The sequence below is a fragment of the Carassius gibelio genome, chromosome A15 (genome assembly GCF_023724105.1).
Source record: "Carassius gibelio isolate Cgi1373 ecotype wild population from Czech Republic chromosome A15, carGib1.2-hapl.c, whole genome shotgun sequence".
NCBI classification, from domain to species: domain Eukaryota; kingdom Metazoa; phylum Chordata; class Actinopteri; order Cypriniformes; family Cyprinidae; genus Carassius; species Carassius gibelio.
Genome location: NC_068385.1, coordinates 2,371,009 through 2,383,856, shown reverse-complemented (window position 1 = coordinate 2,383,856; position 12,848 = coordinate 2,371,009). Strand labels below are relative to the sequence as shown.

At 37.9% G+C, this 12,848-nt stretch overlaps 2 protein-coding genes across 10 annotated transcripts in view; both read right to left on the bottom strand.

Moving 5' to 3' along the window:
- Positions 1-282: 282 nt before the first annotated feature.
- brca2 (BRCA2 DNA repair associated) lies at positions 283-5,542 on the bottom strand. Its single transcript, XM_052616156.1, is given in 14 exon segments — positions 283-863; positions 865-896; positions 1,013-1,165; positions 1,278-1,433; positions 1,509-1,828; positions 2,064-2,177; positions 2,492-2,541; positions 2,743-2,825; positions 2,828-3,145; positions 3,148-3,327; positions 3,329-3,475; positions 3,478-4,567; positions 4,569-4,638; positions 5,533-5,542. Coding segments are annotated over 14 exon segments (2,790 nt in total). The 3' UTR covers positions 283-796.
- Positions 5,543-5,763: 221 nt separating this feature from the next.
- The window catches only part of frya (furry homolog a (Drosophila)), a 55,858-nt gene continuing 48,773 nt past the window's right edge, over positions 5,764-12,848 (bottom strand). For 6 of the 9 annotated variants that reach the window (XM_052616290.1, XM_052616282.1, XM_052616285.1 and 3 more), the window contains exons 52-62: positions 12,631-12,834; positions 12,402-12,545; positions 11,182-11,345; positions 10,787-11,027; positions 10,314-10,463; positions 10,070-10,168; positions 9,295-9,378; positions 8,367-8,384; positions 8,016-8,126; positions 7,426-7,631; positions 5,764-6,956 (exon numbers count right to left, since the gene is read on the bottom strand). In XM_052616290.1, the coding sequence (XP_052472250.1) occupies positions 6,698-6,956; positions 7,426-7,631; positions 8,016-8,126; positions 8,367-8,384; positions 9,295-9,378; positions 10,070-10,168; positions 10,314-10,463; positions 10,787-11,027; positions 11,182-11,345; positions 12,402-12,545; positions 12,631-12,834 (1,680 nt within the window). In that variant the 3' untranslated portion in view covers positions 5,764-6,697. The remainder of the gene's footprint in view (positions 6,957-7,425; positions 7,632-8,015; positions 8,127-8,366; positions 8,385-9,294; positions 9,379-10,069; positions 10,169-10,313; positions 10,464-10,786; positions 11,028-11,181; positions 11,346-12,401; positions 12,546-12,630; positions 12,835-12,848) is intronic. The other 3 variants (XM_052616283.1, XM_052616287.1, XM_052616291.1) reach the window with 1 other exon arrangement.

The window sequence follows — 12,848 nt, the reverse complement described above, 5'->3', positions numbered from 1 at the left end:
CTGGCACGTCTGCGGTTCTCTGAAGCATTCCTTGACGAGCGGACAGATTATGGGGTTGCTTCTAAATTTCCAAAATCCTTAAAACTGATCTGAAAAGCAAACAGCCACATTCTATATTTTCTCTAGAGTCAATGCCTGAAATTGTAATATTTTCACAGATAATTAAATATGACAATGTTCTGTTTGGATCGAAGAGAAGAAATCCCTTTGTCTGACTTTGCGGTCGAAGCATGACAGTGAGTTTGCCAGCCAGATCAAGAGAAGTATGTCAGGCTTGTGTTTGTCATTCCCATTGCTTTCTGTGCTGCCAATATCTGGTGGTTATTAAGAAGTACATTCATATTACTTGTTCCATTCACATTGCTTCAGATTTAATATGGAAATGGCAGATATGATTTCACAATCTTCCTACAGAGTTGAACAGTTCGCTGCAAGTCAAAGGCAAGTGTTAAGGCGCCACCTGCTGTTCATTAATAGAAACACATCAAAACAACATATTGTGATACAAGTTTTAGTTTTAGATTTGTACATTCGTTGAGATAAATAAAGTTAGGGCAGGTGCAAAATTCATTGCCCAATGATGCTAGGGCATTATAGTTGGTTACTTACTAATCTAAGTCAAAAGAGCACACTATCAAATCATTATTATTATTGACCCAAGTCCTTCCATGTTTGCAAGTCTATTTTTTTTATCTCTCTGTTTTTTTAGTCATTCATCACAAAAATGAATTAGGAAAAAAAAAATTAGAAATGAATTCATCACAAAAATTACAATACAACTTTGTTGTAAATTAATTTAAGTGTTGTCCTCAAAGACAAGATCACTTTCCATTGCCTCATATAACTCTTCCCCATCTTGCAGCTTCAATCTCATGTTGACTAAATGTTCTTTTTACCTTATACATGGAGGAAAAACACTCATCAATCCTTGTCATCCTCATATGCTTGCATACAAACCCCTGATAAAGCTTAAAGTAAAAGGAAAAAAATAAAAATTAAGTAAAAACCCTACCTTCCACTTCTTTTTTACTTCTTTTTCGGTCTGTATTTTGGAAATAAGATCATTCATGGATTTATACTTGGAGTTGCTGTGTTTTCTGGCCTTTCGATCATCTGCACGATCATTGCGAAATATGAAGGCACCCTTGGGCTTCTTTTCCATCCACTGTTTGATGATAAAGTCAGTCATTTGTTTGGTACAAAAGCAAAATTATGCACACAAAATATTCTTTTAAAGATCAAGATATCTCATTCAGATCTGCTGTGGTGAGGCAGACCTGAGTGGGGTAACTTCTCAACACCACAATATTCACACAGCTTACAACACCTCCAGTAGTGAGCAGTGATGATAGTGGTAAGATGATAGGCCGAGAGTCACGATAGTAACCAAACTTAGTCTCCCACCGAACTCGTCTAGTGCTGTTTGCTGAAATCTGAAATACAAAAATGACAATTCATATAGAGTCTGGCAGGATTTAGCAGTCATGGATCATCGACCCCAACTTTACCTTTCGCATCAGAGATTCAGGAGCTTCCAGAGGAGGACAGGCTTCTTGGAAATCAACCAACTCAGCTGCACTGGTCACAATCTTATCACCGATTTGGAGACGGCCGTAGTTCAGCATGGCAGAGAGCAGAATGTCTAACTGGCCTTTGATAGAATACCAGCCATCTGTGAGCCAGACCACACAGGACTCCATCTTTGCATTAGGAGTTTTGTCATCTTTCACTGGCTTTTCTGGATGTTGACCAATTTGAGAAACACCACATAAACAGAGCACTAATATCTTAGCTGGAGTGTCGGCCATCTCCAAGATTCTCATCATATCTAATAGCAAATATCAAAGTGATACAATAAATCTCAAATGCTTTACGTGAAAAAACATGAGCTGGCAGATGGAACCAACCAGCCTCCATCTGCCAGCTGGACAGCACCAGACTCCATGAGGAGCTCACATTTGTCACATGAGTCATTACAGTCAAATCTGAAAGATTCAGCATTTTCACTTGTTATTAGTGAGACCTTGTGATGTACAACATGCTGGTTAGTTATCAAAATGTACCTCCTCCTGTGTCTATCGACCGGGACATTTGCGTTCCACAACATCTCTCAGACCTATTCTGGGAGCACCAGAAGTCTTTGCAAGGTAAAGGCTGCCAGATAGCGGACGGATAGTCTGCCAACATGGAACATTATGTTGCCTATACCTGATACATTTCTGGTATCAAACGAACGCTTCCTTCTCTTATGGCCAAAAAATCCCTGTGCCTGTAGGTCATGAACAGATGGATAAAACTGCCTGATACATTCAGGTCATCATCTGCCAGTAAAGCTTCAGTGCAAGCCATTGCTTCCTGCTCAAAGTACTTTTGCTGGGTGCCTGTCCAACTGTTAAAATCCAAAGTGCATGTCTAGTTTTGCAGGTTCATTCGGAGTTACTTTAGATGGCAAAGGATGCAGATGCATCAGACTCAGACAACAGATCCTTACCACTCTGAAGTGCTCCAGCTGAGATGGACACCTTCTTACCACTGGCAGTACTAAAACCACGTTGTTAGGTCAGGTCAGAGTCTTTGAGAACAGTGTTGGCCTTCATGAATGACACGTTTGAAAATGTCACACGTATACAGTTTGGAGTAAATGCATTTACTTGTTTGATTTCAGCATCCAGTTTGTCATTGATTCAATCCATTTTCAAGTCAATATTTTTATCACTGTCTTTACATATGTCCTTTGCCTACTTAATGGCCCCGACTAAAAGTGAAACTCCTTTGCCACTGGCGGTCTGAAAGCCATAGCCTTCCTCTGACTGAAGCGAAAAAATTATTTTTTTTCTGAGGGAAAAATCTTTGCAAAAACTTCTTTAGTATCACTGCTAGAATTCTGTTCTTGAAAGACCTCGCTGTTGAAGGAAAGACTGTCCACACCATCAGTTATTTTGGTTACTAAGTATGGCTGACTTATTTTACAGAAGTATTACTCCAAGAAACTGCTTTTGCTTTCTTAAGGCTAGTTGTTGACAGAGGCGTGATGGTTTCCAGAACCATGGAGAGTGAGTTCGCATGTTTGCCACTCTTCTAAGTGGTCAACATCATTAAGAAGTCGTCTTGCTTGCAGGAGAGCCTTTTTAGGGCTCCTAGGCTTTAGGCTTTAGGCTTTGCTCCGCTGGCTGTACTAAAACCAAAATGACTATTGGCGTCAACACGAAAAACATCTATTTTTTCACCTAAACAATTCCGCTCTGTTCCTTAATTTTCTGTCACTTGCTTATTTATCTCTTTATAAGCTGCATTTACATTTCCAGAGCTGAAATCTACATCTGTTTAATCTGAAGGTATAGGTTTTATTTTCTGTGCTCATACTGTCAAAAGTATTGAATGTAGGCTCTGTTTCAACATGCTCTGGCTTTATTACTCTGATATCCACCTTGACTTCTTTATTATGAATGGCTTTTTGATCATTCTCTTCAAAAAAAAGTGCCTTGCATTGTTTAAACTCTTTTCTGACATGCTTATAGCTTCCCCTTTAGCAGTTTGAAACCAAAAAAAGTATCATCACTGAAATAAGGGCTGTATACTTTTAATTCCACCAACTAGAGAACTGTCTTCAGCCAATGACGAAGGCACAATTGCATTTTGTGTTTCCATTGACATGGCATTGCATGGTCATTTGGCAGCATCTACAATTTGAATATGATCAGAAGTGTTTACTGAGGAAGAGTCCATCTTGACAGGATGCTTTCCTTTCACAACATCACTACAGTTAGAACTATCATCAACGTCAATGCCGTAGAGTATATCAGGATCCCACTCTTTCTCTGTATTGTGGTTGTCTGAGCCATGATTCGTTGGTCTGAAATGGGCAAATTCATGTTGACTATTTGCTTCCTCCAAAAGATTGCACAATTCTGTAACATCAGCCTTTTGAGTGGCATTCTCCTCATCATCTTCACGGCTGGAGTCCACTGTGGTGGGATTGTGTGCGCTGCTAATGTTGAACATAGTCTGTATTTCAGCACTCCTTTTGAAATCCAATTTTTGATGAGTGAACTTTGATGAGTCTGAACCTCTCCTCAATTCTCTCAGAGTCTCTGTTTGAAAGCCAACATTTGAAACTGTAATATTCCTCTTTGAACCCGTTTTATAATCAGATTCATTTGACTGTGGTGAAGAGCAGCTTGAAATATTAATTTGAAAGCTCTTTGGACTGTCACTCTTCGGAGCATTACTAACACGCAGTCTTGACGCATGGTTAGGGAAGATGGATTGTTCTATGGGTGATCTGTTTGCATAAGTGCTTCCCGAAACTGATTTGCACAATGTTTCTATTGTTTGATGTTTCAGAGTAGTTCCATTTAAGGTGCTGATCAAAACGTCCCCTGCAGCTTCATGTAATGATGCTCTGGCCTTCATTATATCCTTTTTCAGTATGGAAATGGCCTTGTTGTTTGCCATTTTAAAAGAAGGAGAAAACTCTTTGATATCTGCACACAAGGTTGTTGTACTATCAAAATCTGAAAAGGTGGTGGGGCAACCACTATCAGGACTGATTTCAAAAGTTGTAAACCGTTGACTTGTTTGGAGAGTTCACAGAGATTTCTGCTAAATTAGAGTTGTCATTGTGATTACCAATTTGTTCTTCTTCGAGAGAGATGGAAAGAGTTTCCGTCTATAATATATAAACATTTATTTTTATTTTTATGAACACTCTGACTTGTATTTGACATTCAACGTTTGAATAGTGTTTTCCCCCCATCAGATATTATTTTACACTCTCCTCTACTAAATTCAAGACAAAGCTTTTATTTTCATACTTAAGCAATATCACAGTGGGAGTCAAAGAGGATGGTGTTGGTCCAGGATAGTTCACCCAAATAGTTCAAAACGTGGATTAAGAAATGAAATGCTGGGTTGCTTTGGGATGACAAATCAGAACTGTTCTTAAAAAAAAAAAAAAAAAAAAAAACGCATTACAATAACGTGCATTACGTAATCAGATTACTTTTTGATGTTATGAGTAAAAACATGCATTACAATAACAAGTATTACATAATCGGATTACTTTTTTATGTTATGAGTAAGGAAACGCATTACAATAACGTGCATTACGTAATCAGATTACTTTTTGATCTAGTAATGCATTACAAGTGTCATAAATTACGTAATCACATGACTTTTTTCGATGTCAATATAAATTACATTCTAATAATACAAATACATTTATTTACAGTAAAAAAAGTCACTGGAGATTAAGTTTTTCAGTTTTAACTTTCAAAAACAATATTCACATTATAATTATGAATTGTAGCTGAAATATAAAGGGCGTGACGTCCACTACAATGGACATGAGATTAATCAGGGTTTTCTCTCAATCTAAAATCAAAACTTGGAAAATGTTAATGTGATATGACTCATTATTGATTGATGCTGCAAAAAAAAAAAAAAAAAAAAAAAAAAAAATTACCTACAAGAGTCTCCTAGGATAGAAGGAATGGGTGGATATTCCGGAGCAATTTGGCATGTCTGACTGACCCTTGGCCATCTTGGTTTTATTATTTCCATTGGTGTGCACCAGAGGGCGCACTGCCATAAAAATACTACAATGCAAACTAATATATTATTTAGTTCAACAAACAAAAACAAACAAGCGTGCATCCTCAAATCATAAACAATATATAAATAATTCTCATTACATATCTAAATCTACTTAAGCACATAGACATAAGTATCAATATATCAAAAAGAATCACCCACTAAGCAGACTTTTTTTCATTAATATTTATTGATGTATTTATTGCATGCACACTTTTTATACAGCAGACAGAAAAATAAAACCATAAAAATAAAATCTGGGCTACACTCCCACTACTATGTACAACTCTTTCATTCAAAATATTTTTTTATTCCATAAATATCTCTATTTCGTCTTATTGTACATACCTTTGAATGCTTGGCCATTTCAATAGACAGAATAAACAGAATTCCATCAATAAAAAACTATACTTTTTACGATGGTCAAGACATGATTATATTCCTTTTAACAATATAAATAAACCTTCTAGGAGCAGCTAAACAGTAGAAAGACATTAGTCACACCACCATACATAAATAAGTGCTGGATGACCCCTGTATGCATCCAGGTCTCTCTGACTTTATCATTGCATTGTGATAGAGACATTCTGTCTGTACGGATAAAAGCTGAGGCAAAAAAGTCAGACCTTTTTGAGCATCTTTAAAAAAGCCACATTAACACAGCTTTCAGCTTTTATTTGAAATAATAAACAGAACATCTATATCATCAAATAGCTGAGAGCACTGGAGTTTCAAAACATTCTCTTGAAGATGAAAAGTTTCACTTAGTGTGAGGCATTGCATATTTTCGCGTTACATGTATAATGGTAGACGTGGGCAGAAAGAGCCATTCTTGGAGCTTTGGTATACCTTTGATGCCTGCAGTAATAGAGGCCTCATTTCAGAGGCATACATTGTAGTGCAAAAAAGCCAAGGATTCGACTTCTTTTTCAGTCCCCGGTTGAAGTTTTCAAAACTATATTAGCTGTGCATCCTTGAAGCTCTGAAGGTGAGCAGAAGCAGGACAGTAATGAGTGCACTAGGGGAGAACAGTGAAGGCAGCAGCAACTTCAGACAGGACTGGTGGAGAGAAATCCAATGCCGGCCTGATCCTTTAAAGTTCAACTCAAAGGCTGATGCCGGTCACGCTGGGGTCAGGAAGGAAGGCAGTGATGGCCCGGTAGCCCTGTGCCCATCGAATCATGTCTCGGATCTCGCAGTTGAGCTCAGTGAGTCGGTTGCATATCTCAGATAAGTCTTGTTTTGAACCGACCAGGGCAAAGGTTCCTGTCTGACCCAGAGTTTGGTGCCGGAAATAGATGTTGAGTAGAGTCTGAATCTCATTCTCGGAGCTGCTGCCGAAGATGTCACTTGGCCACATTTTTCTGAAACAAAGTGATTGTAATTATTTCACATAAATAAATTAAAAAAACACATCATATTACTCCACTGTTATTGCATTTGATATTACTCATTCATTTTGTATTCCTGAAGAGGTTAGCAATAAATGTCAAGGAATAGTCCACCCAAAAATGTTAATTCTGTCTTTATTTACTCACCCTCATGTTGTTTCAAACTTCTTTCTTCTACAGAACACAAAAGAAGATATTCTGGAAGAACCAAACAGTTTAGTTTCCCGTTGACTTTGATTTTTTTCCACATACAATGGAAGTCAATGGGAACCAAAACTGTGTTTACTAACATTCTTCAAAATATCTTCTTTTGAGCTCCACAGAAAGATATAAATATAGTTTTTGAGTAATTAAGAACAGAAGTTACATTTGTGTGGACTATCCCTTTAATTTCCATTATAAAACAATTAGCTGCAGTCATTTCTCTCAGTGGGAAGTTCACCTGCATTCCTGTATGTAACGGATGGCTCTGGAGAACTCGTTGGTTTTCAGGCTCTCTAGAATGGCCTGCACAGCAACCTCAGAGGAGCTGAAGGGGGATTCAGTGGTGGGTTCTCTCAGCTCAGCTGCTGACTCATTGGTCACTGAGGCTGCTGCTGCCCTCAGGTTACTTCTCAACTCATTCAACTCTCTGGATATGTTCTGCAGCTAAGGGAAACATGCATCATTCTGAGTATGGGTCACCATACTTGGCTGTATGTCACATCACTTTTTTCACTTTATCATATTTTCCCTAATTATTTCCTGAGAAAAACGGAACCCTTCCAAAAAGATTCGGCGATACCATAAGTTCAGGAGTTGGAATCTGCTCTTTCAGCAGTTTTGCCTGAGTGCGAAAAAGTTGCCCACCAAGATTTCCTTCATGTTTAAGTTGGCCAGGCAGAATCACTATGCACTAAGATCATTTTGTCTGTGCATGTCATGTTCAGGCCTCTATACTAAATAATTAAGATCTGCAAGCTAGGCTTTTTCTATTCGGGTAAAAAAATGTCTTAATCAAAATCATATGATGAGACACTGATGTCAACATACCTCTGGTACAGAATTTATAGCGTGAACTTGGCCAATCAGTTTACAGTAAGACTGAAAAAGCAGCAGCAGGTGAAAGTGGAGTTTGTAGAGTTTTTGACAAAGCTCCAGTTGCTGTAAACAAAACAGAAATCAAATTAACACATTATCATTTAAAAGTTATTTACATCTTCTTAATATATATGAAAGACGTTACTACACAAGAATTACAGCAAACCAGACAAGGATATAAGCGTGTTAACAAAATAGCGTTTTTCGTTTTAAAAAGTAGAGGCCTGTGAAAAACAATGTACAACATCTGCATTAAGAATAAAGGAAAAGACATGAGGCCAAAAAGATTTTTATAAAACTTACTGCAAGAGATTCCATTTGCTATAAAGCAGGCATTGCAAGACAAAAGGTGAGAAGTGAGAAGGAAGTTTTGAAAATACTGTAGTGTGAATACATGCAGCCAACAGTGGCACAGGCAATATAAAGCATGAGCAATGGCTCCATCATGCATGAGCAGAAAAGCTGAGTAGACAAGCAGAGAAAGAAAAAGGGTCACAAATATTCCCTCTTATTTTTATTTTTGTATGGGGACTGTGCTGGGTAAAAAAGAAGGGCAAAAAAGATGCAATCACTACTCATATGCATTTTGAATTGCTTTAACTGGTCATAACTTGAAGGGATCTTAAAGGGTTGAAAGCAGGTATATGTTAGATTTCATTTTAGAGTCAGGAAAGAAACTTTTTCAGGGTTTCTTTCAGGACTTTATCAAAGCCCAGCAGAGAAAGAGCCCTCATACCAAACATAAGAATAGGGGGCGCTGTTGTAAAGTAACACAGCTTGTGTTTGAAACAGGCTTAAAGTTATAGAGCAGACAGATAGAAAAGAGATGTCACTCACAGGGCTATCACAGAACAATTGAAATGCAGAAAATATAAAGAAGTACATTGAAATGGAATCCAAACACACATTTTTGTCAATTAATCTCGTATCTCAGGACGCAACGGACATTACAGTGGCATCAATCAGTGGACAATGCAGCCATACCGAAACATTGACATTACTTATATATATAAAAAAGAGAAACTCATGCACTGTTTGTGGTACACCACCACACTGTCGTTTTAGGGTTGTGCCAATTAGTGTTAGATAGCCTAACTGTTAAGGCTCCAGTTTGTAAAATGTTGAGATCTACAGTAGATCATGTACTTAAATAATAAAGACATTCCTTTATTAGTTTTCTTTGGAATTGCTGCCTATCTAACTGCTATATTAAAAAGCAGAGGTGTGATACCTTTTCTTCTGTTTCAGCAGGTTGATAGGTGATCACTCCATCTCCAGTGCATTTGGGGAAACTGGTCTTGCAGTTGCATAGCCACTGAAAGAGTCACAGGCAGCAGTAAGTTATATAGAACAAGCAGTAGTGCTTATATCTTACAGCTTCTATGGTGAAATTGTATATCAACAGTAAACTGCATTTATTCTTATATATAAATATATATATATATATATATATATATTCCCTACGGTATATGAATATATATATATATATATATATTCCCTACGGTTCAAACGTTTAGAGTATTTTATTTCATTTATTTAATTTAATTTCCACAAATACCGTATTTTCCGGACTATATGTTGCACTTTTTTTCATAGTTTGGCTAGTCCTGTGACTTATAGTCAGGTGCGACTTATTTATAAAAATTAATTTGACATGAACCGAGAGAAATAAACCAAGAGAAATGAACCAATAGAAAACATTACCGTCTCCAGCCGCGAGAGGGCGCTCTATGCTGCTCAGTGCTCCTGTAGTCTACACTGAAGACATAGAGCGCCCTCTCGCAGCTGGAGATGGTAATGTTTTCTCTTGGTTCTAAATAAATGCGACTTATAGTCCAGTGCGACTTATATATGTTTTTTTCCTCATCATGACGTATTTTTGGAGTGGTGTGACTTATACTCAGGTACACAGTAAAATACGGTACACACTTTTCTAAATAAAATAATAATAAAAAAAGAAAATTACACATTTACTGTTTTGTAAAACAATGCATAATTGAACATACTGATATTACTGCCTCCTTTTTGTTGTTGTAAGTCTCTAGATACTCCTGCAGCTCTAACACACTAAACTTCATCTTCTCCAAGAGCCCGTAAGACACAATCTGAAACGCATATTTAAGAGATACATTTTATAATGGCTTTCACACATACACAAGTGAAGGAGATTTGAACAGAAAACTAATGTTGGTACTGATTTGAGTTCTGGATACATCATTGATATCACTCATATTCAAACAAGAAACTCACAGTGTCTGCATCGACAAACAACGTGGGACATTCGGAGCAGGACGTCAGCATCTGGGATGACTTTACAAACTTCACTCCGATTCCACGAAGGCCGTCCCCAAGGTAACCAGCAGCGTCACAAGTCAAGGTGCAGAACTTGGCCTGTATATTCTGAAGGTAACAACATATCCTATTTAATCTGTCCCAGACCAGCATGTTGTCAGTGCCGATAGAATTTAATTAAAAACTTGGCATGTCTTCTACAACTTTGGCACAACAGAGTTGTCAGCTTTGTGTGACGAACCAAAGAAAATCTAAGATAATGAATAAAATGAGCATCATTTGACATTAACAACACAGCCTGAAACAATTAGAATGTTAGAAAAGTATCTTTTTTGTCATTAAGATAGATAAGATGGATCTTTATTGAAGCTGCTTGGCAAAAATCAACATAATAAGGACCTGTGATAACCTACTGTACCTCTATTAGTTACCTGAAAGAGTGAGGAGAAGACTTGGAAGGTGTAAACTGCACAGGAACCATCCGAATCTGCCACCAACTGGCTGAGATGATTGCGCCAAGCCTCCTCGGCATCATCGCACACAGTCGGCTGGAAAGCAGCCAGGATGGCGGAGAAAAAGGGAGAGGGCGGAGGGGAGGAACGGGACTCTTGCAACAGCTCGTCCTTTTCCTCCTCTGCCTGTGCCACAGAGCTCTGCTGGTCTCCAAACCCACTGGAGGACGTGAGGGATAGAATTATGTGGTGAGGAAAAAAAAGTTTCAAAATCAGCTATGAGAAACTTGAGGAAAGTCTGACTTTTCCAGACTTTTCTACTAAAACTGAAACAGAATCATGTATGTCGGGAGTGTGAAGCACACATGCAGTACCTGGGTACACAACATGTCTCGTCAGTAAAGAAGTTGTTTTCTCTCTGAGATGTGTCCACTGTTAGCATGTCAGGACTACTGAAGGCAGGCGGCGACTCACAAATGCAGAGTGAAATATCGTTCTCATTAACAACGGCTTCTTCTTCTTCAGCCGAATCCTCTGCCTAGTTTTGGACAGGATTTACAAGAAGAAAAGCTTGTTAAGTATTTATCACCAATGCAAATGCATTATACATTAGTCATACAATGGAAACAGCTGAGGCTACGACAAAAATGTATTATGGACAAAGATTATTAAGAAAAGATCAGATTACTTTCTTTGAAATTTTTGGAAAATACAGAAGTGATTCCCCCAAATGTCAGTTCCGTGCTAAACATTTTCAGTCATCAAATAATTTTTCTCCATTTTTAAATTGTATCTAACATTTCAATTTATACACTGATTTAATTATTGCATTTATTATAAATTGAAATATATTTTACATATATTTAGACAGAGGACAGGGTGGCTAATGAAAAAATACAAAATAAACATATTGGTAAACCAACTCTGTAATTTATTTAATAAGAATTTTATAATATATTTATTAATAAATATTCACTAACCTTACAAAATTACATCTTCATGCTGAAAATCTTTTCTCTTGCTTTTTTTTTTTTTTTTTTTGCTTATTTTTTTTTTATTCAATAATGTCAAATTCTGATATATTAAGAGACCTTAAAAAAAAAAAGGACCAAAATCTGATTGGTCTGGTCTCATGTTTACAGCCACAGGCAATGGGTACACTCTCTTTATTTGCACCCCTAGCATTTAGCATGTGAGTGATGTTACAGCTTGCCACCCACAGAGAAGCCATACTCATTGCCCTAGTGGCTCATCCCGAGCCTCTTTCTGAGACTGTGGTAGGCCTCAAAGACAAAAAGCGGTTAGCATAGAAATAATTAGCAGATAGAAATGGGGAGCTTTTGAAGAGCAAGATTACTTGCAATTCCATGCCGCTCTGCACATTAATCTTATGCCCCCACCCTAAAAAAAAGCATGCTATAGAAAAAAATTATCAGCAAACTACCACCGAAGATCTACCCATGCTAAAAGCAGAGCAAGACATAAAGAGATTTCTTTTTCAACCGTGTTAATGGAAAAACTCCAGAACAGAAGTGCGGTATGAGTAGGAATGTGTCTCCCCCAAAAGATCAGCCATTTTAAAGCTCTTATTCACCCGATGGTTCGAGCCCTCGGGTGCTGAGATCTCAAAGCTAGGAGTTGGGCTGGAAAGAGGAATTTGGCCAGCGTGACTGCGGTCAAAGGAGACGGGAGGAGAGTCCATGGGGTTTAGTTCCTCAGTAGGAGACAGGCTGACATTCTGAAACAAGAAATAGAGTTTCCTTCAACATTATAGATATAAAATAGTTTTTAAATGTTTAAAAAAAGAGCAAATTCAGCATTACTAGTTGTGAAGCTGAGAGAATCTGGCTGGCTGTGAGGGACTCTTCCTCAGAAGACTCATCAGAATCATCATGGACGATTGGACACAGGCTTGGTGAACTTCCTGAGAGCTGGCTGTCTTCCTCCATTGGTTGGGCTTCAGTCTGGTCCAGGCTGTCAATGGAACGCCTCCGCGCACCCCAGTTAAAGCTGTCAGCTGTCTCACCCTGTCAGCGAAAGA